At 50.0% G+C, this 23,194-nt stretch overlaps 1 protein-coding gene across 10 annotated transcripts in view; it reads left to right on the forward strand.

The window, feature by feature from the left end:
* Window positions 1–2,142: 2,142 nt before the first annotated feature.
* The window catches only part of GOLGA3 (golgin A3), a 44,677-nt gene continuing 23,625 nt past the window's right edge, over window positions 2,143–23,194 (forward strand). For 3 of the 10 annotated variants that reach the window (XR_004681373.1, XM_035016761.1, XM_035016767.1), the window contains exons 1-8: window positions 2,143–2,243; window positions 7,335–7,621; window positions 9,449–9,502; window positions 9,979–10,260; window positions 13,045–13,157; window positions 18,267–18,925; window positions 19,362–19,473; window positions 21,116–21,422. Coding sequence is in view for 9 of the 10 variants with exons in the window: in XM_035016761.1 (XP_034872652.1) it covers window positions 7,513–7,621; window positions 9,449–9,502; window positions 9,979–10,260; window positions 13,045–13,157; window positions 18,267–18,925; window positions 19,362–19,473; window positions 21,116–21,422 (1,636 nt within the window). In the remaining variant the exon portion in view is untranslated. Of the gene's footprint in view, window positions 2,244–2,423; window positions 2,864–3,472; window positions 3,720–7,334; window positions 7,622–9,448; window positions 9,503–9,978; window positions 10,261–12,008; window positions 12,914–13,044; window positions 13,158–18,266; window positions 18,926–19,361; window positions 19,474–21,115; window positions 21,423–23,194 lie in introns of those variants that run through there. The other 7 variants (XM_035016762.1, XM_035016766.1, XM_035016764.1 and 4 more) reach the window with 7 other exon arrangements.

Genomic DNA, 23,194 nt, shown 5'->3' on the forward strand with positions numbered 1-23,194 from the left:
TAATCCAGGAGTGCAGTTGCTGGGTCATACAATCAAGTATATGTTTAATTTAAAGAAATGGCCAAACTACAGAGTGGCTGTACCATTTTATAGTCCCACCAGTAATGTATGAAAAATCTAGTTTCTCCACATCATTGCTAGCATTTAGTATTGCTACTATATATTTTAGCTGCTCCAGTAGGTATGTGTAGTAAGATCTCGAGGTGGTCTTAATTCACATTTTTATAATGGCCAGTGATGAACATCTTTCACAAGCTTGTTTGCCATCTGTATATCCTTTTCGGTGAAATGCCTCTTCATATGTTGGCCTATCTTCTAACTGCTTTTTTTTTTTTTTTTAAGTTTTGGGAGTTCTTAATATATTCTAGGTTCCAGTCCTTTATCAAATATACGGTTTGCAAATATTTTGTAACTGTCTGTAGCTTGTCTTTTCATTGTCTTGTTGGAATCTTTCTCAAAACAAACGTTCTTAATTTTGGTGAAGTCCAGTTTATTCATTTTGTTCTTTTGTGGTATCATGTCCAAGAACACTTCAGCAAGCCCTCAGTCCTGAAATTTTCCCTCTGTTTTCTTGTAAAAGTTTTATAGTTTCACATATTTCTGCATTTAAGTCCATGATCATTTTGAGTTAAATTTTGCATTTGCAGTTGAGATGACAATCTATGTAGAAGAGTCCAAGGAATTTATAAGAAGAAAAACTCCTAGAACTAATGAGTTCAGCAAGTTCTCAGGATACAAGATCAACACACAGCATTTAATCACATTTCTATACACTAACAATGAACGTGTGGAAACCAGACTTTAAAACGTTACCATTTACAATTACTGCAAAGAAAATTAAATACTTCGGTATCAACAACATGTACAGGATCTAGGTGGCTCAGTCGTTAAGCGTCTGCCTTCAGCTCAGGTCATGATCCCAGGGTCCTGGGATCGAGCCCCGCATCGGGCTCCCTGCTCGGCGGGAGGCCTGCTTCTCCCTCTCCCGCTCCCCCTGTTTGTGTTCCCTCGCTTGCTGTGTCTCTGTCAAATAAATAAATAAAATCTTTAAAAACAACAAAAAACCCAACATGTACAGGATCTGTCCGATCAAAATTCCAAAATGTCAAAAGAAGTCAGAGAAGACCTAAGTGGGAGACATACCACCTTCACGGATTGAAAGTCTCGACATAGGAAAGATGTCAATTCTCCCCAAATCGGTCTATAGTTTCAGCGCAATTCTATCAAAATCCCAGGAAGGACTTTTATACACATAGGAAGTTTATTCCAAAATCTACATGGGAGGGCATGGGTCCCCAAATACCCGGAACAATCCCGAGAAAAGCAAAGCGGGAGAAACGCCCGGCCCAACGTCAGGGCTGCGGCGCTGGGGGCCGCGGTGTGAGCGAGGGACGGGCCACGGAGGACGTCAGGGAGAATCCGACAACCGCGAAACACCCCACAAGCAGCCGACTGATTTTGCACGAGTGTGCGAAATCACGTTAATGCGGGAAGGACAGTTTTTCCAATAAACGGTGCAGAAACAATTCCATACCCGTAGACAAAAAGAGGAAAAAACCCTTCACCTAAACCTCGGGGCCTGTTCCAACGGCATTTTTATTTATTTATTTTTAAGACCTTGCTATGGCTCCGCAGCAGGGGTCACTTCTGCATTGGCACCTTAAGATAAATAAGAGCCGGCGCGGGGCGAGGGGGTGGTTCGGGGTTCGAGGGGCGGCGGGGACCAGCCCCGGCGCCCACCCCACCCAGCTGCACGGACTCCGCCCATCGGCCCCCACCCGCGCCCGGGCCTCTTAGCCACGCCCCGCAACGGGGCCGAGGGGGCGGGGCGAGGGTGACCACGCCCACAGCCTGACAGCTGGGGCGGGGCGGGGACCCGAGCCCTGGCCACGCCACTTCCGCCGGAAGTTCTCTTGTTTAGCTTCCGGCTGGAGTTGTGCTGCAAGTTCAGAGGTTGCATTTCCGTAAGGGAGAGACTCGCAAACTTACTTTTTGAAGTCCGCCTCGCGCCAGTTGTGAGTGGGCTCTCGAGTCCCACCCTGCGGTCGGGGCCGCCCGGCCCGAGGGCGGCTGTTGGCCGGCAGAAGTGGACGGTGTGTCTCCCGGAACGGAGGCAGCGCGCCCAGGCTGTTTCCGGAGGGTCCTAGCCGGTCGCCGCGCCGCGCCGCGCCCCGCCCCTCGCGCGGCCACGTCTCCACTGGAGTAGCGAGGCCGGCAGCCGCCGAGGCTTCCACGGCGCCCGGGTGAGGGTCGCGGGCAGGCGCCCGGGCCGGGGCTCCGGCCTGGGAGGGCGCGGGCCGGCCGGGGGGCGCGGCGCGGTCGGGGCGGGGGCCAGGCAGCGGGCGAGGGGCGCCGGGCCTGGGCGGGCGGACGCGGCTCCAGCCGGAGCGGTGACGCCCCGCGTCGGTCCCGCAGCTCGCCGTTGGTAGCCTCGGGGCCTGGAGCCGGCTTCCTGACCCCCCGCCCGGCGAGCCCTTCCCGAGCGCTGTGTCCGCGGCGCGGGGCGCGATTTCTGTCAGGCGCCCCCCGCTGCTGAGGGCTGCTTGGGAAGCGCCGCGCGGCGCGTGAGGGAGGGCTCCCGTCCTTGTGCAGAAGTTCTGCCAGGCTGGCGAGCCTGCGTGCGGTCGGGAGGCTAGCGGGCGGCCGGCTGCGGGCAGTGCCGGCGGCTGCTCGCCCCTCCCTGAGCCTGGACTCCGGCCAGCTTCGGGGGCTGAGCGCGGGCCTTGCCCGAGGGCCGGGGCCGGGCTCGGCGCTGGGACGGAGCCGGCGAACGGCGCGGCCTTCGTTCTGCAGACGTCGGTGGCGGTAGTGGCGCGACAGGCGCTCTGCCGGGCCTCGGACTCCGAACTCAGCCTCGGTGCCGGTGCGCACGGCAAGTCGGTGCTGCTGTGGGGTGGGTCTGCGGGGAGGCCTCTGTGGCGGGACGGGAGTGTTGCGGGCAGAGGGAGAGTAACCCTGGTGACCGCCGTGAAGAAGTGGGTCGAGGCTGCAGTGAGAAGGAGGACAGTGACGGGGGACGGGGATGCGGGTGGCCGGCCACTTCCTAGTCCGTGGTCGGAGGCTTGGGTTTTACTGCCAGTGTGATCGGAAACCGCTGGCACGGAGTCTGCCTTTACAGGTGCCTCACGCATTTCAGACCGTTTCCGATCGTTCCTTTCGCATTGCCAACCCGTTTCTGGAATGAGCGCTTTCAGTTCATGCACCTTGGGTGGCAAGAAAAGAAAATAAAAATCATCTGGCGTTGCCAAGATTCAGAAGTAGCGTTGCTTTTTGTTTTTGCCAGTCGCCTTCAGCAGTGCACTTCCTAAGTGAGAGCATCTTCGGTTGGCTTCACCTGTCAGTGCTGACGAGCAGCAGCTGAAGGGAACACAACACTAATACTCAGTGACCGTTCATGGAGGCTGTGGGACAGGCCTGTGCCTTGTTGCATTTAATCTTGGCAAGATTTTGTATTCTTTTTGTCATCATCTAGCTTACGAGGAAAACGGCAGAGCGGTTGAGGAACCTGCCAGGACCTTACCTGAGGGTGGCGGAGTCAGGACTGACGCTGGAGCCCACCCTTTCCGTGGCACTGCTCTGCAGAGCTTTGCACACCAGGTGCTGTTTGCCGGTGGTTGCTGGTGTGGCCTCAGCTAGACGTTACCTTCTTGAGGAAGTCCTCTTTGATCTCTGGGCATGCTGTTCCTGACTGCCGGTGGAAACAACTTAAACGAGGCGGGGTACGAGGAGCACTTCGTGTGCATCTGGAACCACATAACCGGCTGTGTGGGGGAAGCCAGAAGTCACACGCACATGCCCGAGCCAGTTTTCTCAGTATGAAGTCTCTCAATGTCAGATGGCATGAATTCAGAGTTAGGAACACTGTATAAGTCCTAATTTTGCCCCGTCTCTTCCCTTTAGGAAACACAGCAAAGTGCAGGTGGTCAAAAACGCTACTGTGATAAGACTGATATTTCAGGTTTTTTTGAAACTAGGAACTGGAATGCATGTTACTAATAACAGCTTCCTTGTTCTGTGCTCCCAGCTGTCTGACCCTTCTCCTTGCCCTGTTTTTGTCAGCAGTGAGGGAATGAGACCCTGATGACTGAGTCACGCTAAGTAAAGTTCACCTGAGACTGAGGACAGAGAGTGCCAGCTTATTACCTACAGGGACATGCCACCTCGCCAGAGGCCGCTCTGGGCAGTCAGTGAGTTCTGTCTGTTGTCCGGCCGCAGGGGGAGCTGCACGTGAACAGGAGCCATCTTTAAGAGTTACCAGGACACGTTACCCCAGTCCCAGGGTCTCATATTGGTGGAGGGCTGCATCATCCAACTCGGAAGTGGGTAGGACCTCTCGGGATTCAGCAGGTTTCTTGTTTTTCAAGAAATCCAAATAAAGGGAATTAAATGAGTGGAGTATGTGCTGGCATCGGGCTCAGATGGCCTGACGCATTTGTCTCCATGTTTGGTGGAACTTGAACATCTCAGCCAGAGTTCCTCTTTCCTGGACAGTGTCAGGGTCAAGTGTTGTTGTCACTGCTTGCCTCGGTGGCGCGCGTTCTCCTCCGCGGCTCCTCGGCCACCCTTCTGCCTTCCGTTGTCCGGTTGGTGTGTTCTGTTTCTAGTACATGAGTGAAGTCTGTCTGGTTGCCTCCTCTTCCTTCTTACCCAGGTGACGTTGCTTATTCGGGGTGTGGCCATTACATGTCCTCTGCCAGTTGATAACTCCCAGGGGCATTCTTTGTCTCTCGCTGGGACTGTAGCTTCCAAGTATTTTTAGTAGGAATAGTTTTTCTGTATTTGAACAGGCAGTGTTGATGTTCAGGAGGCAAACACTCTATTGTGGAGCCACTAGCTTGGTTGCTAAGGGGTGGAACTTGGCAGAACCAAAGATCGAAGTCAGTAGCGGGGTGCCTGGGTGGCTCAGTTGGTTAAGCGACTGCCTTCGGCTCAGGTCATGATCCTGGAGTCCCGGGATCGAGTCCCACATCGGGCTCCCTGCTCAGCGGGGGGCCTGCTTCTCCCTCTGACCCTTTTCCCTCTTGTGCTGTCTCTCATTCTCTCTCTCAAATAAATAAATAAAATCTTAAAAAAAAAAAAGATTGAAGTCAGTAGCCTGTGCTGAGCACAGCTTGGAGCAGGGGATGTTTGAGGGGTGGGGCAGACTTGGAGCGGTGGTTTCTGCAGCATGATGGAGGAGATGGGCACACACACACATTTACACAGAGGGGTTATCTCGACGGCAGAAAGGAGTGGGCTAGGCACTTTATCTGAGGCCCAGGAGAGACTTGAGAGGAGTGCCGAATGGTAGACATGAAAGGGTCCTTGGGAATTTGCGTGGTGGTCAAGGGGGGAGAGGCATCCATGGCAGAGGAACCAGCTTCTGCTTGAAAAGCACTCATCTGCCGTTGTTACCCTTTCAGGCATCAGAGGGACAGGTGATTTACACACCTTCACCCCTGCCGCCACATTTGAAGGCGAAAGATTGGTGTTTTGAAGAGAAACCAGAGTATGCCGCCACTTTCGAAAGCAAAATGCAGACATTTTCTTTTGTTAAAGAATGTGTCAGGATGAGCAGCACATGCAGTATGCCCTGTGCATTTCACGGTCCACTCTGTTGCTACATGTTCTTGAAGTGGCAAGCCTGTGATCAAGGGGACAGCCTGGCTATCCTTTTGCTCATGTGCCGTGCCTTGCTTTGTGGACATCTCCATAGGATCAGTCATCTGTAGTAGCCAGGTGGTTTTCCATGGAGCTGGGACCGTGTGGAATGGTGATTTTTGGAGGGCCCTGTGGGATGTGCACGGACAGGTGTGGAGCCTCCAAGAGCCTGTTTGTCCATCCCCCCTTCTCCCCCACCCCAGAAAGGCTTTGGGGATGAAAGAGGTTACTGATTATTGTAGAGACAAAAACAAGATAGAAAACTCATTGCAGACAGGATCACGTTCTGGCCAGCCTTAGTAACTCCATTTCTGTGATCCAGGTATTGTTTCAGTCTTCAAATATTTACGCAAGCCAGACACTGAGTCACACTGACACCCAGTGCTTTCCAATTAGCTGGTTGGATTGTTGTCTCCCCTGTTGTCGCACATTCTATCATGATTCTTTCTGGTACAGCCCTTAGTGCTGGTTCTGCACTTAATGGTACATGTAACCTTTTCATATTCTTATCAGCATTAGTACTGAGCCACAGCATCTTTTGGCCTGTAGGGTGCTGGACAGCAGAGTGGAACATGCGGATGGTTAGAGCTGCAAGCCAGCCACTCCTGGGTTTACACAGGGGACACGCCATCACTAGTCACTCGATCATGGGTAAGACCAGGTTATGTCAACTACCAGTGCTGCCTGGTCCAGGGGTACGGCAAGAGAGGATTGTGGAGAAAGAGGCACACCCACATCCTCCTGCTGTGTCAGCATCATCCCCCCTTTCCTGTGTGGCCACTGCTCAGGCTCTTATCTGAAATGTCTATATGGGATTTGTACACTGAAGAAGGAAGTCATGTAAATTTTTGTCCTGAAACTCGTGAAACACAGAATAGTATGTAGAATAGTGTGAAACTTATTTCAAAGGAAGAAAATGCCAACATCTCTGCAGAATGAATGGTGGCTCAAACCTTATCTGATGATGAGGAACAGGTTATGAATATCTTCGGTATGCTTCCAGAACGGTAACCGGTTACCGAACTTGGGGCGAAGTTTTCCTCCCTTAAACTTAGCCTAGTAGGATGGGCTAAAAGCTGATCCTGACAGAAATGAAAGACAAGACTGGTCACTTGCTATGAGATGCCTTCTCTGGACCCCGATTCCCAGGTGGCTGCCTTTCCATGTGTCCACTCCCTGTGCTTCCCGTGATACAGTGTACTGTTTCCATGTTCCGTGCACTTGCGTCTTCCACCATCAGGTCAGGCCTCCTGGGAGGGGAGCTTGCCCTACGAGCCCTGTGAGTGCTTAGGCCTGCGTGTCCAGTACAGACGTCACTGGCCACATGTGGCTATTTGACTCAAATTACTTAAATTTTAACAAACAACTCAGTTCCTCAGCCTCCCAAGCCCTGCCTCTGCTAGGAGGCTCCCTGGGTGCTTATAGTTCCAGTTCCAGCCCTGCCCGGGCAGGATGGCCCTTAACTGGCACCGGTACAGACATGAAGCTCCTTCAGGAACGGGCCCAGGTGTGGCTGGTCCAGCATTTTATCCTCAAAACCTAGGATATTGTAGGTACTGAAGGGTTGTCTGCTGAATGAATAAATCTGTGTTTATTATATAGATGTGAGTTGGGAGCCAAATGTTAGTCTTGGAATTATTACTCAAATCTGACAAATGAAGATTCATAATACTTTCTTTTTTCCTTCCTTTCAGGTAACATGATATTACTTGGTTTGATTTCAAGCCACTTTTGAGACTTTAAATCTCCCCAAAATGGAAAGCCTAGTGTGGTTCTTCCCAGAAGCTCTTGGCTGCTGCTGATGGCTGAAACCGCACCTGCCGGCGGCTTGCTTGCAGCCCCCGAGACAGCCCAGCCTGTGCCGTTCTGACCATGGACGGAACGCCAGCTGGATCTAGTAGTGGCACCCCAGCCGACCCGGAGGCCCTCCTCAAGCCCCCAGGCTCACCGGCACCGCCTGACCAGTGGGACGAAGCCCAGTGTAAGTCAGTGGTTACTCTGCTGCTGACATTTTGCCTTTAAATAGGAGGACGTGGATCCTCTTGCATTTTGGAACAAGACTGTGGTGTGTAAGACCATAACGAACTTTATGTTCAGAGTGTGTTTTTACTAATGAGATGAGTGTTTTTTCTTAGTTGCAACTTTAAATCAAGTACCGTGTGTGTTAAACAGGATAGGAGCTGTCCCATGCTGTGCTCCAGCAGGATGCAGCAGTGGGTTCTTTCCCCTTACGTCTTCTGTGGGTCTTCACTGACACATTGTTCCCTGCCTTACGTCCTACCTTTCTTGTCGGTTGGTTGCCTGAGTTTTACTAACTGGGATCCAGAAATGGCCCAGTAGTGATCTAAGGATTATTGGACCACATTTGCATGTTAGCTGATGGGTTATTCATGTGTCAGAACTACAGGGTGAATTATTCACTTGGTTCTTATGCCCCTTCCTGTTTAGGGGGGTCGGTGCAATGTGTGCTTGGAAGTCGTAGAGTCTGTAATACTGGTTTGCAGGCAGAAATTGTGTTCTGTTCTTTTTTTTAATAAGATTTTATTTATTTATTTGTCAGAGAGAGTACGGGCAGGGGGAGTGGCAGGCAGAGCAGGCAGGGAGAAGCAGACTCCCTGCTGAGCAAGGAGCCCGATGCGGGACTCGATCCCAGAACCTTGTGATCATGACCCGAGCCGAAAGGCAAACATTTAACCGACTGCGCCACCCAGGTGTCCCTGCATTCTGTTCTTGCAAATGATGTTCAGGCACCTAAAATGGTTTTGTTGATTACTGCTCCTTCAGTGCCTGGCAAGGCTGGTAACAGCAGGATAGGGATAGGGAGCCCGCTCTTAGATCCGTCACTAAGAGCTTGAACTCTCCAGCAGGGTTCGTATTTGATCTCATTTCACTTCTTGTGTAAGTGGAGGAGTAATGGTGCATGCACCATAGGATAGTTGTGAGGACTGAAAGAATGGTGCATAAAACACAAGTACTCCGACAGACGCAGTGGGAAGTGGTAGTAGCCATGTTTTGTCATTGTCTCATCATCTTTGTTACTTGTTTATCCACGATTTGGCTTTTGTTTGGGAACAATAGTCTTAATGTTTTTGGGCCTTCTTTTATATTTTTTAAAAGTATAATATAATGCTCAAAAAATTATTTTGTCATGTAAACAGGAAGATGTAGAGTCTCTCCCAGATCTATAAGCCCATCAGAAAGTGGTATTGATCTGATTACCTTGTATGTGACATCCAGGCTTCCCTTCCCCCTCACCCAGCATGGAGCCAAAGGGATGTTTGCGTAAGAGCAGATGGTCGGGTCAGGGCTGTGGTCCAGTCTCCTCACTCTGCTTTGAGTCTGTGGTGCCCCTTTTGTTTTTCCTCTCAGGAAGCATGACTGAGTCGCTGTATTGGTTGGAACTCAGATGTCAAGTATCAGAAACCCATTTTGAATTTCCTTGGGCAAACGGCAATTTCCTGGATGCATCCTGGGTACATCCAGGGATCCAAGTGGTGTGGATCCCTGTGGGAGGCTGGGACCTTGCTGCCCTTGGAACCTCTGGAACCACACCCAGAGGCCCCTGGACCCTCCCTTCCTCCCTCCAGGCGCCATCTTGGTTCTTGACTGCCAACTGGCTCCCTGACCGGGGTGAGGGGACAGGGAAGGTAAAAATCATTTAATTGTAAGAAGTCTTTTTTTTCTTTTGACAAGGAAATAGGTTTCAGTTAGTGTATGACAAATCTGTGTATAGTGATGTTAGTGGGTAAAACTGAGCTGGATACGTGGGTGTATAGTCACCACTGTTTAAACTTGGGTTTTTATCTAGCAGGTGTTCATCAGACAGAAGCACAGACTCTGACTCTTTGCCGTAATTGTTCGGGTCAGTTAATGTACCTCTTTGCCTTAGATTTCTCGTTTTGGGGGATGAACTTATGCTGTGAAACAACTTTGGAACTGCCCCGGTGTGAGGCTGTCGCTCTAATGAGCGCGCTGTTTCCGGCGCCTGTTAGGAACGCTGTCAGCTGTGTTTTTAGCATTGATTTCCTTCCGCTATTTTTAAAACCAGACTTTCATGGGATTTCTCATTGGTCTTATTTAAATGAAAAGGAAACATTACTACTTAAATCCCACAATCTCGATTCCACAATGAGCAGTTGAGCCGCTTGTCCGATAGCACCCGCTGATGTGAGGGGAGCGAGGCCTGCTCTCCTCCCAGAGCAAACAGTCTCATGGGGCGTGGAGATAGCTCATTCTCCTGCATCTAGAGTCCCTTCTGTCCTGTGTTAGCTGCGTGTCTGAAAAACAACTTGATCTAGTTGTTAAAACCATGATGGCCCAGCATGCTGTCTTTTCCAGGTGCCAGTGTCCAGGTACACAGAGCTTCAGATGGAGGAGGAGGAGGCCTGGATGTACCCAGCAAGGGCGACACCTGTCAGAATGGGCCGACGCCACCGTTCCCAGACCCTTCGTCACCTCTCGGTTCCCCCACAAGCCCAGGGGGTCCCGATGCCTCTCCAGGTGTGGCTGGTTTCCCTGACAACCTAAGGAAGTCTCAGGGGACTAGTGCTGAGGGCAGTGTTAGAAAAGAAGCTTTGCAGTCTCTCAGACTCAGTCTTCCTATGCAAGAAACGCAACTGTGTAAGCATCTGTTCCCATTGGGCTCTTCCCCACTCTCCCCCAACCCCCTCCTGCATCCCTTGGTACTCACCACCCTTCAGAGGCACGTGCCCTGACCAGCTTGCTGCTCGTCCCTCTGTCATCGCCGTTTTATCCCTGTGGTGGGTTGTGTGTTGAGCAAGTGGCCCCCTTTTAGAGAGAAAATACACTTCTTCCTGGTCGACACTGGGGATGCTGCTCCAGGTCTGGGTTTAAAGGACTGCGCGGCATGTCTTTTGTTACCGTGGATGGTGAGCAAGCAGTCAGCAGGGAGCTAAACTTTGACAGCGTTCTTTATTATTTTAGTCAGTGTGGGAACCCAGGGATGAACAGGTCACAAACTGGCAGCCTGTGAGCCCTGGAAACATCCAGTGCTTTTTCCAGCACGTTTGTCATACACAGACACACATGATCTTACATAATGGGATCGTACCACACATGCCGTTTTTACCTCTCACGCCCCTCCCCTGCAGGCAAGCCACATTCTCACACAATCCTTTATAGCCCCTGCAAACACCCAGGTTTCAGTCATTGTGTTTTGAGAAGAGATTAGATTGTCATATCCTGTATCTCCTGTTTAGTGTTACCATGTGGAGATTGCCCCTACGCTGTCTGATGCAACTCCAGATTCATTCTTGGAAGGCTGGTCAGGAGCCCCTGGCGTGGCCGGCTGGGTCTCTGCATTTGTTCCGTCGGCCAACGTGACCAGAGCTGTGGAGAGCGCCATGGCACACGTGTTGGTGCTTTAATTTCTGTGGGCTACACCCCAGAAGCAGAATTTTTGGTCCAAACAGTGGCATCTTTATTTCCATCGTGCATGGCCCCATCGCCATGCCACTAAGGACCCTGAGAGGCACGGGCTGCCCCAGGCTGGCGCTGTTTTCAGTTTCACCAGCCTGTTGGCTGTGCCACAGTTCTTCTCCAGTACTTCAGTTTGGAGCTCACACTTCCCTGATCATTTGGGCATCTTCTACCTGTTGGCCGTTTGGCCGTTCTTTTCTGTGAATTGTTGATTTGTTGGGCCCATTTTTCTTTTGGATTGTTTGCTCTTTTCTTCACAGGCATGATTTTACTAGGGTTGCAATATGTTTTTTAAAATTTCTGCAAACTTAGGGGTGCCTGGCTGGTTCAGTCAGTAGAGCGTGCAACTCTTGATCTTGGGGTTGTGAGTTCAAGCCACGCATTGGGTGTAGAGCTTACGTTAAAGAAACAAAATAACTTTTAACTGTCAACATTGAAGTCCAGAGCTGTCACATAAAAGTCTGGATTCTTGATTGTAGGGATTTGTGAGCCCTAACCCCAGGTGCCCACATGGCGGCATCCTGCGGCTACCAGCTGCCCCTCTTGGCGAGTATGCACCCAGCCCTGAGTCTGCTGACTTGGGCTCCCTGCTTGAGGCCGTAGACCCCTAGGTTTTTGCCATGTGGATCCCTTAGCCTTGTGAAAAGTACTAGACCTTTTTTTCAGTGATAAACTCACACATTAGTAATGACTTGGTGAGTTCCTAGTGAAGTTCTTGGCAATCTCAGGTTTTAGAGGTTATTGTTATAATTAAGATTTGTATTTATTTTGTGGGGGGGTGCGTGCTCGCAAGTCGGGGGAGGGACAGAGGGAGAGAGAGAATCTGCAGCAGACTCCCTGCTGAGCGTGGAGCCTGACCTGGGGCTCGACCTCACGACCCTGAGATCGTGACTTGAGTCAAAACCATGACCCCCCCCCCCGTCAGACGCTTAACTGACTGAGCCACCCAGGCGCCCCTGAGGTTTTAGGGATTATTTAAAACAACAGCTGCTTACCTTCTCAGAATCTACATCTGAAGATGGTACTGTCTGTAAAGTGGTTAAATTACGACATTTTCCCGCTCTTACCAGTCTAGTAGCTGACCTTGGCTGTGCCCTTGGCAGCATTCCAGGTGCACGGTGCTGAGTGTGAAAGAATCCTGTGGCTGTCATACCTTTTGCTCACTATTCAGCCCTTTTATTACCCAAAATAAAAGATTTGGGTTCTGAGATATTCTAAATTCTGTTTTTGGCCAAAAAGTTGTCATTTCCCCTCCTGTCCTTGAGCCTGGCCCCTGGACCGGAGTTGCCTCTGTCAGGAAACTGAGGTAAGCAGCCCCAGGCCTTGCGGGGATGCCTGCTCAGCCTTCACTTTGAGGTGAGTCCTGAATGGGTCACTGTGAACAGCCTTTTCCTTTTGGTTTTGCAAAACTTGACTGTAACGTGACTCACCGCAGGAATTTAGACAAGCCGTGGGTCAGATCGTATCCGCAGATGCGGCCGTGTGAAGAAGGCGTGTTTGGTGTCCCCTGACCACACGCTCGGATTATCCCTCAGTACAGTTCTGTGGACACGACTGCCCATGTGCTCCTATACCATGTCCCGAGCACAGCTGGAGCCTCGTGGGAGCTGAGGTTCCCTGAGCCTCAGAATACTCAGCCCTGGCACTGACTTTAGATTTAGTTCTTTTGTTGCTGCAAGTCACAGGTGAGCCGTTTTCCAGCTGGATGCCTGGGGGGAGTGGCACACTGGTGGAGTGAGCACAGACCCCGTGCTTTGCCAGTGGGTCTTCCACCAGGCAGGCCCAGGGCTCACGGTCGTCTCTCCATCAGGAAATAGCTCTTTCAACCTAGAAGGTGAGGTATTTGTTTGAAGTTAAATCATATTTAATTGGTAATTGAACGCAAAACAGCCAAGCTGCTGTTCTGATTTGTCCTCTGTGCCCTGGTGCTTTATGAGTTTTTAAATGGTCATTTCCTTACCGCAGGTTCAACAGAGGCTTCCTTGCCCCTGGAGAAGGAGGAGCAGGTCCGACTTCAGGCTCGGAAACGGCTAGAAGAACAGCTCAAACAATACAGGGTGAAGCGCCAGCAAGAAAGAGTGAGTCTCCCTGTCTTGAGCAAGCTGATGGGGAACTTCATGTGTGGAAAACAGAAATTGGACATAGTTTCTAGGACCTGTCGTTGGTTCCTCTGTGCTGGGATGGCCTTCTGTGCTTCTCTGGGAAGATCATTTCTTTCTGCAGTTCCCTCCCTGTGGGGAGATCAAAGCAGGATTGTGACTTCTGCCCCGTATGGGCCGCCTTCCCTTGGATCAAGCATATTTGATTCCTGTATCTGCCCTTTGAAAAGCAGAGACTGCAAGTACTTGGGTATAGTTTTTCCCCCTCCTTGAGCAGTCAGTTCTAGGTTTCAGCTGTTCATTTCATTAGTGGTGTAGTGTCTGCTGACCGATGGTCCATTCAGTGTCAGAGTGTCTGCCACGTCATGTGGATTTGATGAGTACGTGCTAAAGTCAGTTCTATTCGGGTATGAAACTTTGGTTGGCATGCTAATGAAAGCAGTCTTTTTAATCATATCGAGTGACTCTAGGCAGATGGGTTTGGATGTTCGTTTCATACTTTGTCCAACTCTTCTGTACTTGAGAATTTCAAATTTAAACGGATTCAAAGTTAAACTAACTTTTAAACAGTGAGTGATTTAGTGGTGACATGTCCCCATCAGGCTCTTTGTGTTCCCAAGAGGGGACTGTGCCATGATGGGTGTCATTGCTCCAAAGCCAGCGTGAGTGGGCTGGAAGAGCCACCACCAGGCCCGTCTGCCTGGTCAGGGGCTTTCGGGGTCTGTCCACATGGCCCAGCAGAAGTTATAGCGATAACAGCTAGTAATCATTTCTTGCCAGACACTGTGTTCAGTTCCCTATGGAACAGTAACCTGAGGCTCAGATAGGTAAGGAGCTTGTCAGGGGTCACTCAGTGGTGAAATGGAGAGTCAGAATGTAAACCAGACCGTGTCTGTGGGCTAGGGCCTGTGCACACTGCCTCCCGGAGGCCTGCCTGGGTCGTCCAACATTAGATGGTTAATGTGTCAGAAGTTCAATGTAAGATTCCAAATGTGAAATTTAACATCATTTTCCGTCTTTAAAAATGATATAATATACACACACAACTGATGGTTTAAATGGAAGGATATTTCCTTAGTCTTTAGTAAGATAACTTCTCTTCAAGGGATGGAAACGGGCATTGTGTTTGTTACATGCTATTCTGACCAACTTATGGTCCCTGCGTGCTCAGCTGCCCCCACCCTGAAGTAGGCAGAAAGACAGGCAGCAAGATGTTGGTATGAGGACCACCACCTGTCCTGCTCCAGCGACCCTCAGGGCAGGGCCGGCGGAGGCCGAGTGCAGTCTGGGGGCTGCTGTTGTGTGCGCAGACCAGAGTCTCCTTTAGTCCTCCTCAGCCCCGTGAGGAGTGGCTGTCGGTGAAGCTCAGAGCGGAATGGCTGGCTGTGTGGGGGTCTGAGCCTGCCTGTCTGCATGCCGAGCTGTGCTCCCCACTGCAGTGCTCAGTCAGCACCACCTGCCAGCATGCAGTTGCAGTCCCTTCTGAGTACAGGTCAGTTCAGAAGGGGAGACTCTGCCAGAACTCATTATGGTGGTAGGTCCATGTGAAGGGGCTTATGACCATCTCAACAGGTGCTGAAAAGGTAGGTGTTTGATAAAAATCAAAATATGCAAAACAAGTGAACAAAAACTACTAAACTAGGAGCAGAAGGATATTTCTTTAGGAATATTTTGCTTACACGAGGAACGTAGCTCAGACCCATATTCACATGCCACAGATGGCAAGTAAGAGTTCTGTCCTGTTTACAGTCTGATAAACACTTTGAGAACATCGTTATGCCTTGACGGTGGTTGGTTCTTCATACTGCCTGCCCTTCTCACCGTGTCCTGAGTGCCGTCATCCTTCACAGCAACGTGTGTACCAGCACTTCATTAGCAGCCTCTCCTGATCAACATTTTGGTTGTTTCTCAATTTTTGTGTTTTTTATTTTAAAAGATTTTATTTATGTGACAGAGAGAGAGAGATCACAAATAGGCAGACAGGCAGAGGGAGAGGGAGAAGCAGGCTCCCCGCTGAGCAGGGAGCCGGATGCGGGGCTCGATCCCAGGATGCTGGGATCATGACCTGAGCCGAAGGCAGTCGCTTAACAGACTGAGCCACCCAGGCGCCACAGTGCCTTGGTATACTTTTGTGGACAAGTCCTTGAATGTCAAATTATTGGGTAAAGGTTTTATGTATTTGTTAGTTTGATACTTCTTGCACTCTGGATAGGCTGGACTGGTTTATACTCTAGTTAGCAGTAATGAGACTGCTAGTGTTGTCATCCTTGTGAGCATTAAAGTAACAAAAATTGGATTTTTGTCCTGTAATAGGTGAGAACAGCAGTGTCACCTAGCAGTTCGCACCTTTTATGTGTTAGTGGTTTGTGTCTTTTTTTTTTTTTTTGAAGATTTATTTATTTTAGTGGGGGAGGGGCAGAGGGAGAGAGAGAATCTCTGGCAGACTCCCCACCGAGCTTTGGAGCCTGACGCAGGGCTGGGTCTCACGACTCTGAGATCACAATCTGAGCTGAAACCACAAGTTGGACACTCGACCAACTGAGCCACCCAGACGCCCCATGTTTGTGTGTCTTTGTCAGTCTTTGCTCATTTTTCTGTTGGCTGTCTTTTTGCTACGTAGGTGCTATATACCTCCTCCAAATGTGAAATTTAACATCATTTTCCATCTTTAAAAATGATATAATATACATACATAATGGAAGGATATTTCCTTAGTCTTCAGTAAGATAACTTCTTACTGAAGGGAAGTAAAAGTAAAAGGGAAATTACTCCCTTTTCATCTTTATTACAAATTTTTTTTCCCTGTTTGACATATCTTTTAACTACTTCTCTGGCATATTTTTCATTGCACATCAGTTTTAAATATTTGTAGTCAAAATTTTCTATCTTTGCTGTTACTTCTTTGGCATTTATGTTATATTTCAAAAGGACCTCCCCATTTGAGGAGTATAAATAGGTTCAGTGTTTTCTTCTTATAGAAAAAGTATAAGATAGTATAAAAAGTATTTTAAATGTGTTTTTTTAATATTTAAACCTGCTCCGTTTGAAATGTGTTGGATGAGGGCGAGAGGTGGGAACTTGCCCGTGTGGATAGCGGGTTGGTCCTCACACTGCTCATTCCCTCAGCAGTTGCGGCCTTGCCTTGTGTGGCTCCTTGAACATCTGCAAACCCACCTGTACTTGGATGGATTTCTGGGCCGTATTTGGTGTCATCTGCCTGTCTTCTGCTTTTCAGTTCTCAGTGGATCTAATTACTGTGGCTTCACAGTCTGTGTTAGTATCTGGACCAGCCAGTCTATCCATTGCCCTGCACCGCGACTCTTTTCCAGCTGTTTTTGCTCATTTATACTTCCTGTCACATCCCAGTATCATTTTGAGATGTTTCCCTTTCCCCACCTTGTCTCCTTGCCCCGTCGCGATTGCACTGATTTCGTGGAATAAGCATAGGATTGGCTATTTCTCTGTAAGACAGTCATTTTGAAAAGGCAACCGGGGGGCACCTGGGTGGCTCATTCGGTTAAGCGTCCAACTCCTGCTTTCAGCTCAGGTCATGATCTCGGGGTGGTGAGATGGAGCCCCGCGTCGGGCTCCACACTCAGTGCAGAATCAGCTGGAGATTCTCTCTCTTTCTCCCCACCTCCCTCCACCCTTTCTGCCTCCCCCCTTGCTCACACGCGCATGCTCTCTCTCTCTCAAATAAAATCTTTACAAAATAGCAACAGGGAACAGTGTCTGCTGTCACCCTCCATCTCCTTCAAGGCCCTTTGGGAAATTCTAGTTGACATAACAATATAAGAAAAAGAAGTAAGAGATACAAATACTGAAAAAGAGGAAAAATGTTATTTGCAGGTCTTGGTAATGCTTTGGAAAACAGAGCATCAACTGAAAAAATTATCATTTATTAAAATATTCTAAAATTATTAATGATTCAGAAAATTGTCAGTAAAATACAAATAGAAAAATCAATAGTTATCCTAATATGACTAGTTATAAAAATAGCGGGAAAAGATAGTATTTATAACAATAAAATAATAAAATATCTAAGAATTAAATTAAAATGGCAATAGAAATGTTTCAGAATCGGGGAGCCTGGGTGGCTTAGTCAGTTAAGCGTTTGCCTTGGGCTCAGGTCATGATCTCAGGGTCCTGGGATCGAGCCCCACATCGGGCTCCCTGCTCAGTTGGGGACTGTGCTTCTGTCTCTCTCTCTGCTTGTTGCTTCCTCTGCTTGTGCTCTCTCTCTCTGACAAATAAATAAATAAAATCCTAAATAAAAAAAAAAAGATATTACTTAGAATTTAGATGAATCCTACATATTTTCCTTTGTTGAGAAATGCACAAGGAGGTATGAATAACTGGAAGCAGCTTGTTACCCTAAATAATTATAAATCTAAGGTCGTTGTAATTCAGCAGGGCTTTATTTAACTAGAACATTTCCTGGGCACCTGGTGGCTCAGTTGGTTGAGCGTCTGACTCTTGGTCTCAGCTCAAGTCATGATCTCAGGGTCATGAATTCGAGCCCCGTTTGGGGTCCACGCTGGGCATGAAGCCTACTTAAAAAAATAATAATAACTTGAGGGAGGCCTGGGTGGCTCAGTTGGTTGAGCATCTTCCTTCGGCTCAGGTCATGCTCCCAGGGTCCTGGTATCGAGTCCTGCATCGGGCTCCCTGCTTAGCCGGGAGTTTGCTTTTCCCTCTCCCTCTGCTGCTCCCCCTGCTTGTGCGTGCTCGCCCTCACTCTCTCCCTCCTTCCTTCCCTCCCTCCCTCTCTCTGACAGTTGAATAAACAAAATCTTTAAAAAATAATAACAACTTGAACATTTCAAGTCTGTCGAGAAGAGTGAGTGCAGGAGGACTGCCAGGAAAGCCTCGTAAGAGCAGGGTCGTGAGGAGGGACTTGCTCTGGTAGAAGTTTTAAGATGATGCCAAGTCACAGTTACGAGAGGCATGTGCTGGACCCGTGACTAGGCGCGGAACTGGTGTGTGAGGGTTTGCGCAGGGAGGGTACTTGCTGCAGCCTTTCTGGGTGGCAGTATTTGAACGCTGCTTGTCACTTTCCAACATCATTTCTGTACTTTTCTTTCTCAGTCCAGTCAGCCTGCGGCTAGAACGAGACTATCTAGTACACTTGACCCGGAGCTCATGTTGAACCCAGAAGCCTTGCCCCGGGCCAGTGCTGTGGCCCTGACAAAGGAGTATTCCTTCCTGCGCACCAGTGTCCCTCGAGGCCCAAAGGTGGGCAGCTTAGGGCTCCTGACACATCCTAAAGGGAAAAAAAGTTCCAAATCAAGCAAAATTCGGTCTCTGGCTGATTACAAAACTGAAGACGAAGGTTCTGGGAGTTCTGGTGGAAACGTTCCGGCTGTAGACTCTGCCAGGGGCTCTCTGAAGCAGAACCGCAGCAGTGTGGCATCCGTGGTGTCTGAGGTTAGCCTGTGTCCTGAGGCCGACGATCACCTGGAGAATGCATCCCTGACGGGTGACAACACGTCTGAGGCCGATGGGAATGAGAGCGACAGCTCCTCCCACAGCAGCATGTCTACCCGCGGGACATGTGGGCTTCTGGTGAACACCGTGGGCACTCGAGAAGCCTCCTATGTGGTCAACGGCCAAGAGATTGCCGCTGGTGCGCTGGGCCAGTTCCCCTCCATCACGGATGTCCTCCAGGCCGCAGCAGCTGAGCACCAAGACCAGGGGCAGGAGGTCAATGGGGAGATGCGGAGTCGGACAGACAGCATCTGCAGCAGGTGGGTGCCGTCTGCAGGCCGCCCCTCCACTACTGGAGCTGACAGCGCTGTTCTGCTCTCCTAATTATGTGTTTAGTCTTTAACGCTTCATTTATACACAACTCTGTTGCCCTGTAAGAAATGGAATAGATCAGTAACCGTTTCCATTATTAAGATCTGCTGTTTTCCAGTATTTGTGCAGATGTGTCTCCAGGACTGCATGGGTGCTTCCCCGGGCTGACGTTTGACTGAGGATGTCCCAGCTCCGTGGGGGGGTGTTTATTGGTAGCATTTGTAAGAGCACTGATGCTTGATTTAAATCTTTTAACTTATTTAAAAAAACCGTGGGGTAGAGGAGCAGCGGTGTGAGGAGCCCGGAGACGCGGGGCAGGTGAGGAGGAGCGGTGCTGCGTCCTGCGACGGCAGGTGCCTGATGCTCCGTGCCCTTGTTCCCCAGTGTGTCCCTGGAAAGCTCTGCTGCCGAGACCCATGACGCCATGCTGCAGGCCCTTAAAGACAAGATGAGGCTTGAAGGGCAGCTGGAGGCGCTGTCTGCAGAGGCCAGTCAGGTAATGGGCGCGCGCGGGCGGGCGAGTGTGCTGCGGCTTTGAAGGGTGTGCGGCGCCTGCTGGTCGGGTGCGGTTGTGCACCTGTCTCGGAGTGGAGCCCGGGCTTCTGTGTCCTCTCCCTTGGCTCCCCGAGCCTCAGGAAGAAGTGCGCTCGTTTCCCGTCTGACTGCGCGCCTCAGTCTTCCCCGTATCCCTGTCCTGGCTCTGCTGATAGATACCTAACCGTCCTTTTGGTGGATTTCACTTCCCTGGCATGGTAAAATTGTTGTCTCTGTCCCTTTAATTCTCTTTGCTGTGGCTTTTGCTTTTCCTGATGTGAATTTTGCTGTATCTGTTTATTTCCATCCCTTAATTTTCAGTTTTCCTGTTGACAGTCAGGGTAAATCTGTTCAGTGGAAGCCAGCTCTGGGTTTGGTGTGGAGAGCAGGGACGCACACGGGTACAGAGGTGGTGTCGAGGCTGCGCAGGTGTTCGAGTACCGGGCACAGGGGTGCGGCTCTGCCAGACGTGCCCCTCGTGCCTGATGTGGTTTTTTGCATGACGTGGTCCTGGGACACAGACCGACCCTCTGTGTACATAGACCTGTGTTGACTGAGGAGGTGGTTGCTGGGAATGAAGGTGAATTTTGGTGGCACATGACTTTCGCTGTCTGTCCCTCGTCCAATGCATTTTTGCTTCATCTGCACATTCAACCCCATGAATGATGTCGGAACCTTTGTTTGCTTTTATTTTACTGTACCTTCTTTTCCTCCTGGGATACTGACTGGCTCTTGAGTTGTGTGAATTGTGACGGATGTGATCCTTTCTGGCTTTGCTGTAAAAATCCAAGTTCTACTTACTGCAAAATCTCATTGCATTTGCTCAGTTAACTCGATTTTTTTGGGTATTTGTTCTTCTGTTTGTTGAATTTGATGTTTGTCTTCCTGATGTTGGTTTTCTTCTCGTGTGTTGATGTGCATTTGTCTGCCCGTCTTTGCACTTTGGAATTCCTGTCCACACCCCCGATAGACTCATTTTTGGGTAGGCGGGAGATGCTGATGGCAGATGGAGCCTGTGCCCTTCCCCTGTCGTCTCTTGGATGTTCTCTGCTGCCCTGGGGCCTAGGGCTTGTCAAGGCCCCACCTTCCCTCTCACCTCCTGTATTATCCTACAGATAGCGTCCCTGTGGTGCCTTGTGTGCGCTGTGCCCCATGGCCCTGACCAGAGCCCCTCAGGGCCCTTCTTGTGTAGTAGGAGGCGGTCTCTCCCTGCGGGCATGTTCCCGGATCTGAGTCTGACGGCGCTTGGTGTTGTGGGGTTCCCTCGGCACTCCTGGTAGTCTGTGTGTGTACGCGTGCACCCTGGTGCACTTGTTTCTTGAACAAATGTGTTTTCCGACATCCTTGTGGGTGAGCAGGTGCTTGCACAGCTCGGGTATTACTGTGCAGAGAGTAAGCAGACTCCGTGGTCACCCCTCTTGCCCCTTTGGCCTGTTTGGAGAACCTGCCTTCTTTTGGGAGAGCCATCCTGTTAGAAGAGCTGGAAGCTTGGGAAACATGGTGCTTTCCCCTCTGTGTCTCACTCGTTCATTTTGGTGGCCCTCGTAATGCACAGGGTGGAAGTGGCTCATTTTCTGACAGTTTCTGATGGGGGGTCTTCCCAGGCACTTAAAGAGAAGGCAGAGCTGCAGGCGCAGCTCGCCGCTCTGAGCACAAGGCTGCAGGCACAGGTGGACCAGAGCCACAGCAGCCAGCAGAAGCAGGACTCCCTCAGTTCGGAGGTGGACACCCTGAAGCAGTCTTGCTGGGACCTGGAGCGAGCGATGACTGACCTGCAGAGCATGCTGGAAGCCAAGAATGCCAGCCTGGCGTCATCCAACAGTGACCTGCAGGTGGCAGAGGAGCAGTACCAAAGACTCGTGGCCAAAGTGGAAGAGATGCAGAGAAACATCCTCAGTAAGGACAACACAGGTGAGCGCTCCCCAGCCAGGGGGCGGTTTATCTCGTCTGCTCTGGGGATTGACCTGTTACATTAATATGCTGGGAGGCGTTGTATTCCCTGCTAATTTATGTACATGCTGTCCACTTCTCTAAAGTAAGTATTGTTTTTGGTTGAGTGCATGGAATTCTGTACATTTTTGCACATGCAGCAAAGGGGAGTGGCTTAGGTCTTAGAAATGGACTTTGGACCCTTGGTAGTTGGTGGTAATGTTTCCACTTATTCTGCCTTCAAAGCCTGCTTATTCCTCAGAATTGCAGGATCTATTTTAAAATATTTATTATTTGGGTGCCTGGGTGGCTCAGTTGGTTGAGAGGCTGCCTTCGGCTCAGGTCATGGTCCCAGGGTTCTGGGATTGAGCCCCACATCTGCTTCTCCCTCTGCCTCTGCCTCTGCCTCTGCCTCTGCCTGTCTCTCATGAATGGATGAATAAAAAATTAAAAAATATATTATTTATTTATTTTTTAAAGATTTATTTATTTATTTGAGAGAGAGAGAGCACTAGCAGGAGGAGAAGCAGACTCCCCACTGAGCAGGGAGCCCGATGTGGGGCCGATCCCAAGGACCCTGAGATCATGACTTGAGCCAAAGGCAGACGCTTAATCGACTGAGCCACCCAGGAGCCCTCTATTTAAAATATTTAAAAGTAACACTGCTGTTGTGGATTAGTAAACCTTTATTTTTCCTGCCTTAAGTTCAGTTTTTGCTGTAGCTGGATCCCTGGGGGCATCACCTATGGAATGAGAGTCCAATGGAATGGTGGTTTCAGGGGAACTTGGTGGCAGGCTGTGCACAGAGAGCCCCTTGTAGCCCTTCCCTCACACTGTCTTCTCTTCCTGGGGCATATACTGCACACCCCACCAGGCGCCCAGACGACTGCCTGCCTGCTCACGACAACTGCGCGTGCTGGCTGACAGAAGGAGGACAGGCAGGGGTGGGGCTGGGAGATTGAAGGTAGGCCCAGGTCTTAGATCTTCTAGTGCAGTCTGGGTAGATGAGGTTCCTTTTGCAGACCAGTGGGGGCGGTGTAGGGGCCGCTCTGCAGGACCGTGTAAGGCCGTGAGACCAGGTTTCAGATGTGATGACATAAAAGAAAACGTGACAAAGTTCTGTCACAGAGACTTTATCCTGGTACTAGAAAGAAAAAAGTGCTAGCTGAGAAACACAACTGTGTACTGTTTTCAGTCTTTGAACATTTCGTGGTACCCCGTCCCTTTAGAAAAGTATAAAATCCAAGAAGTTCTGAGCACCAAAATAATTTTTTAAGTCTGCCTTGCAAGGCCTGTTGGGCAGCAGAGCTGACCGGCACTCACATGGTGTGAATGCCCGCACGTGGAGCTGAGGGCATGTCGGCCGTGGTCTGGACTGGGGTTGCCTTTCTAAAACGCCACCGCTCTGATCTCTGAAACACATCTGGCCCCAAGAATTTCCGATAAGGGATCGTGGATCCTCTTAAATTGTCATTTTTGTTCATTTTTTAAGTTTTGGAAATGGTCTTTAGAATGGTAAGTGTTTCCCTAAGTGTTGGGTATAATTTTAATTTTAGAGTGTTTGACCAGTTTTGTTTGTAGTGTGCTTTGGGTTGTTGTGACTTGCCGTCCTCTCCTTGCCTCCCCGCTGCCCCATCAGTGTTAAGAGTTGACCGTATCGGCACACCAGTGGGTTTCAGTGGAGTTTTCAGCACAGTCCCGTTCTGTTTATTGACATTTGAGGACCAGAGCCACAGCACCCACAGTGGCTTTGT

The sequence above is a fragment of the Mirounga leonina genome, unplaced genomic scaffold (genome assembly GCF_011800145.1).
Source record: "Mirounga leonina isolate KUSES-001 unplaced genomic scaffold, KU_Mleo_1.0 Mir_171, whole genome shotgun sequence".
Classification (NCBI taxonomy): domain Eukaryota; kingdom Metazoa; phylum Chordata; class Mammalia; order Carnivora; family Phocidae; genus Mirounga; species Mirounga leonina.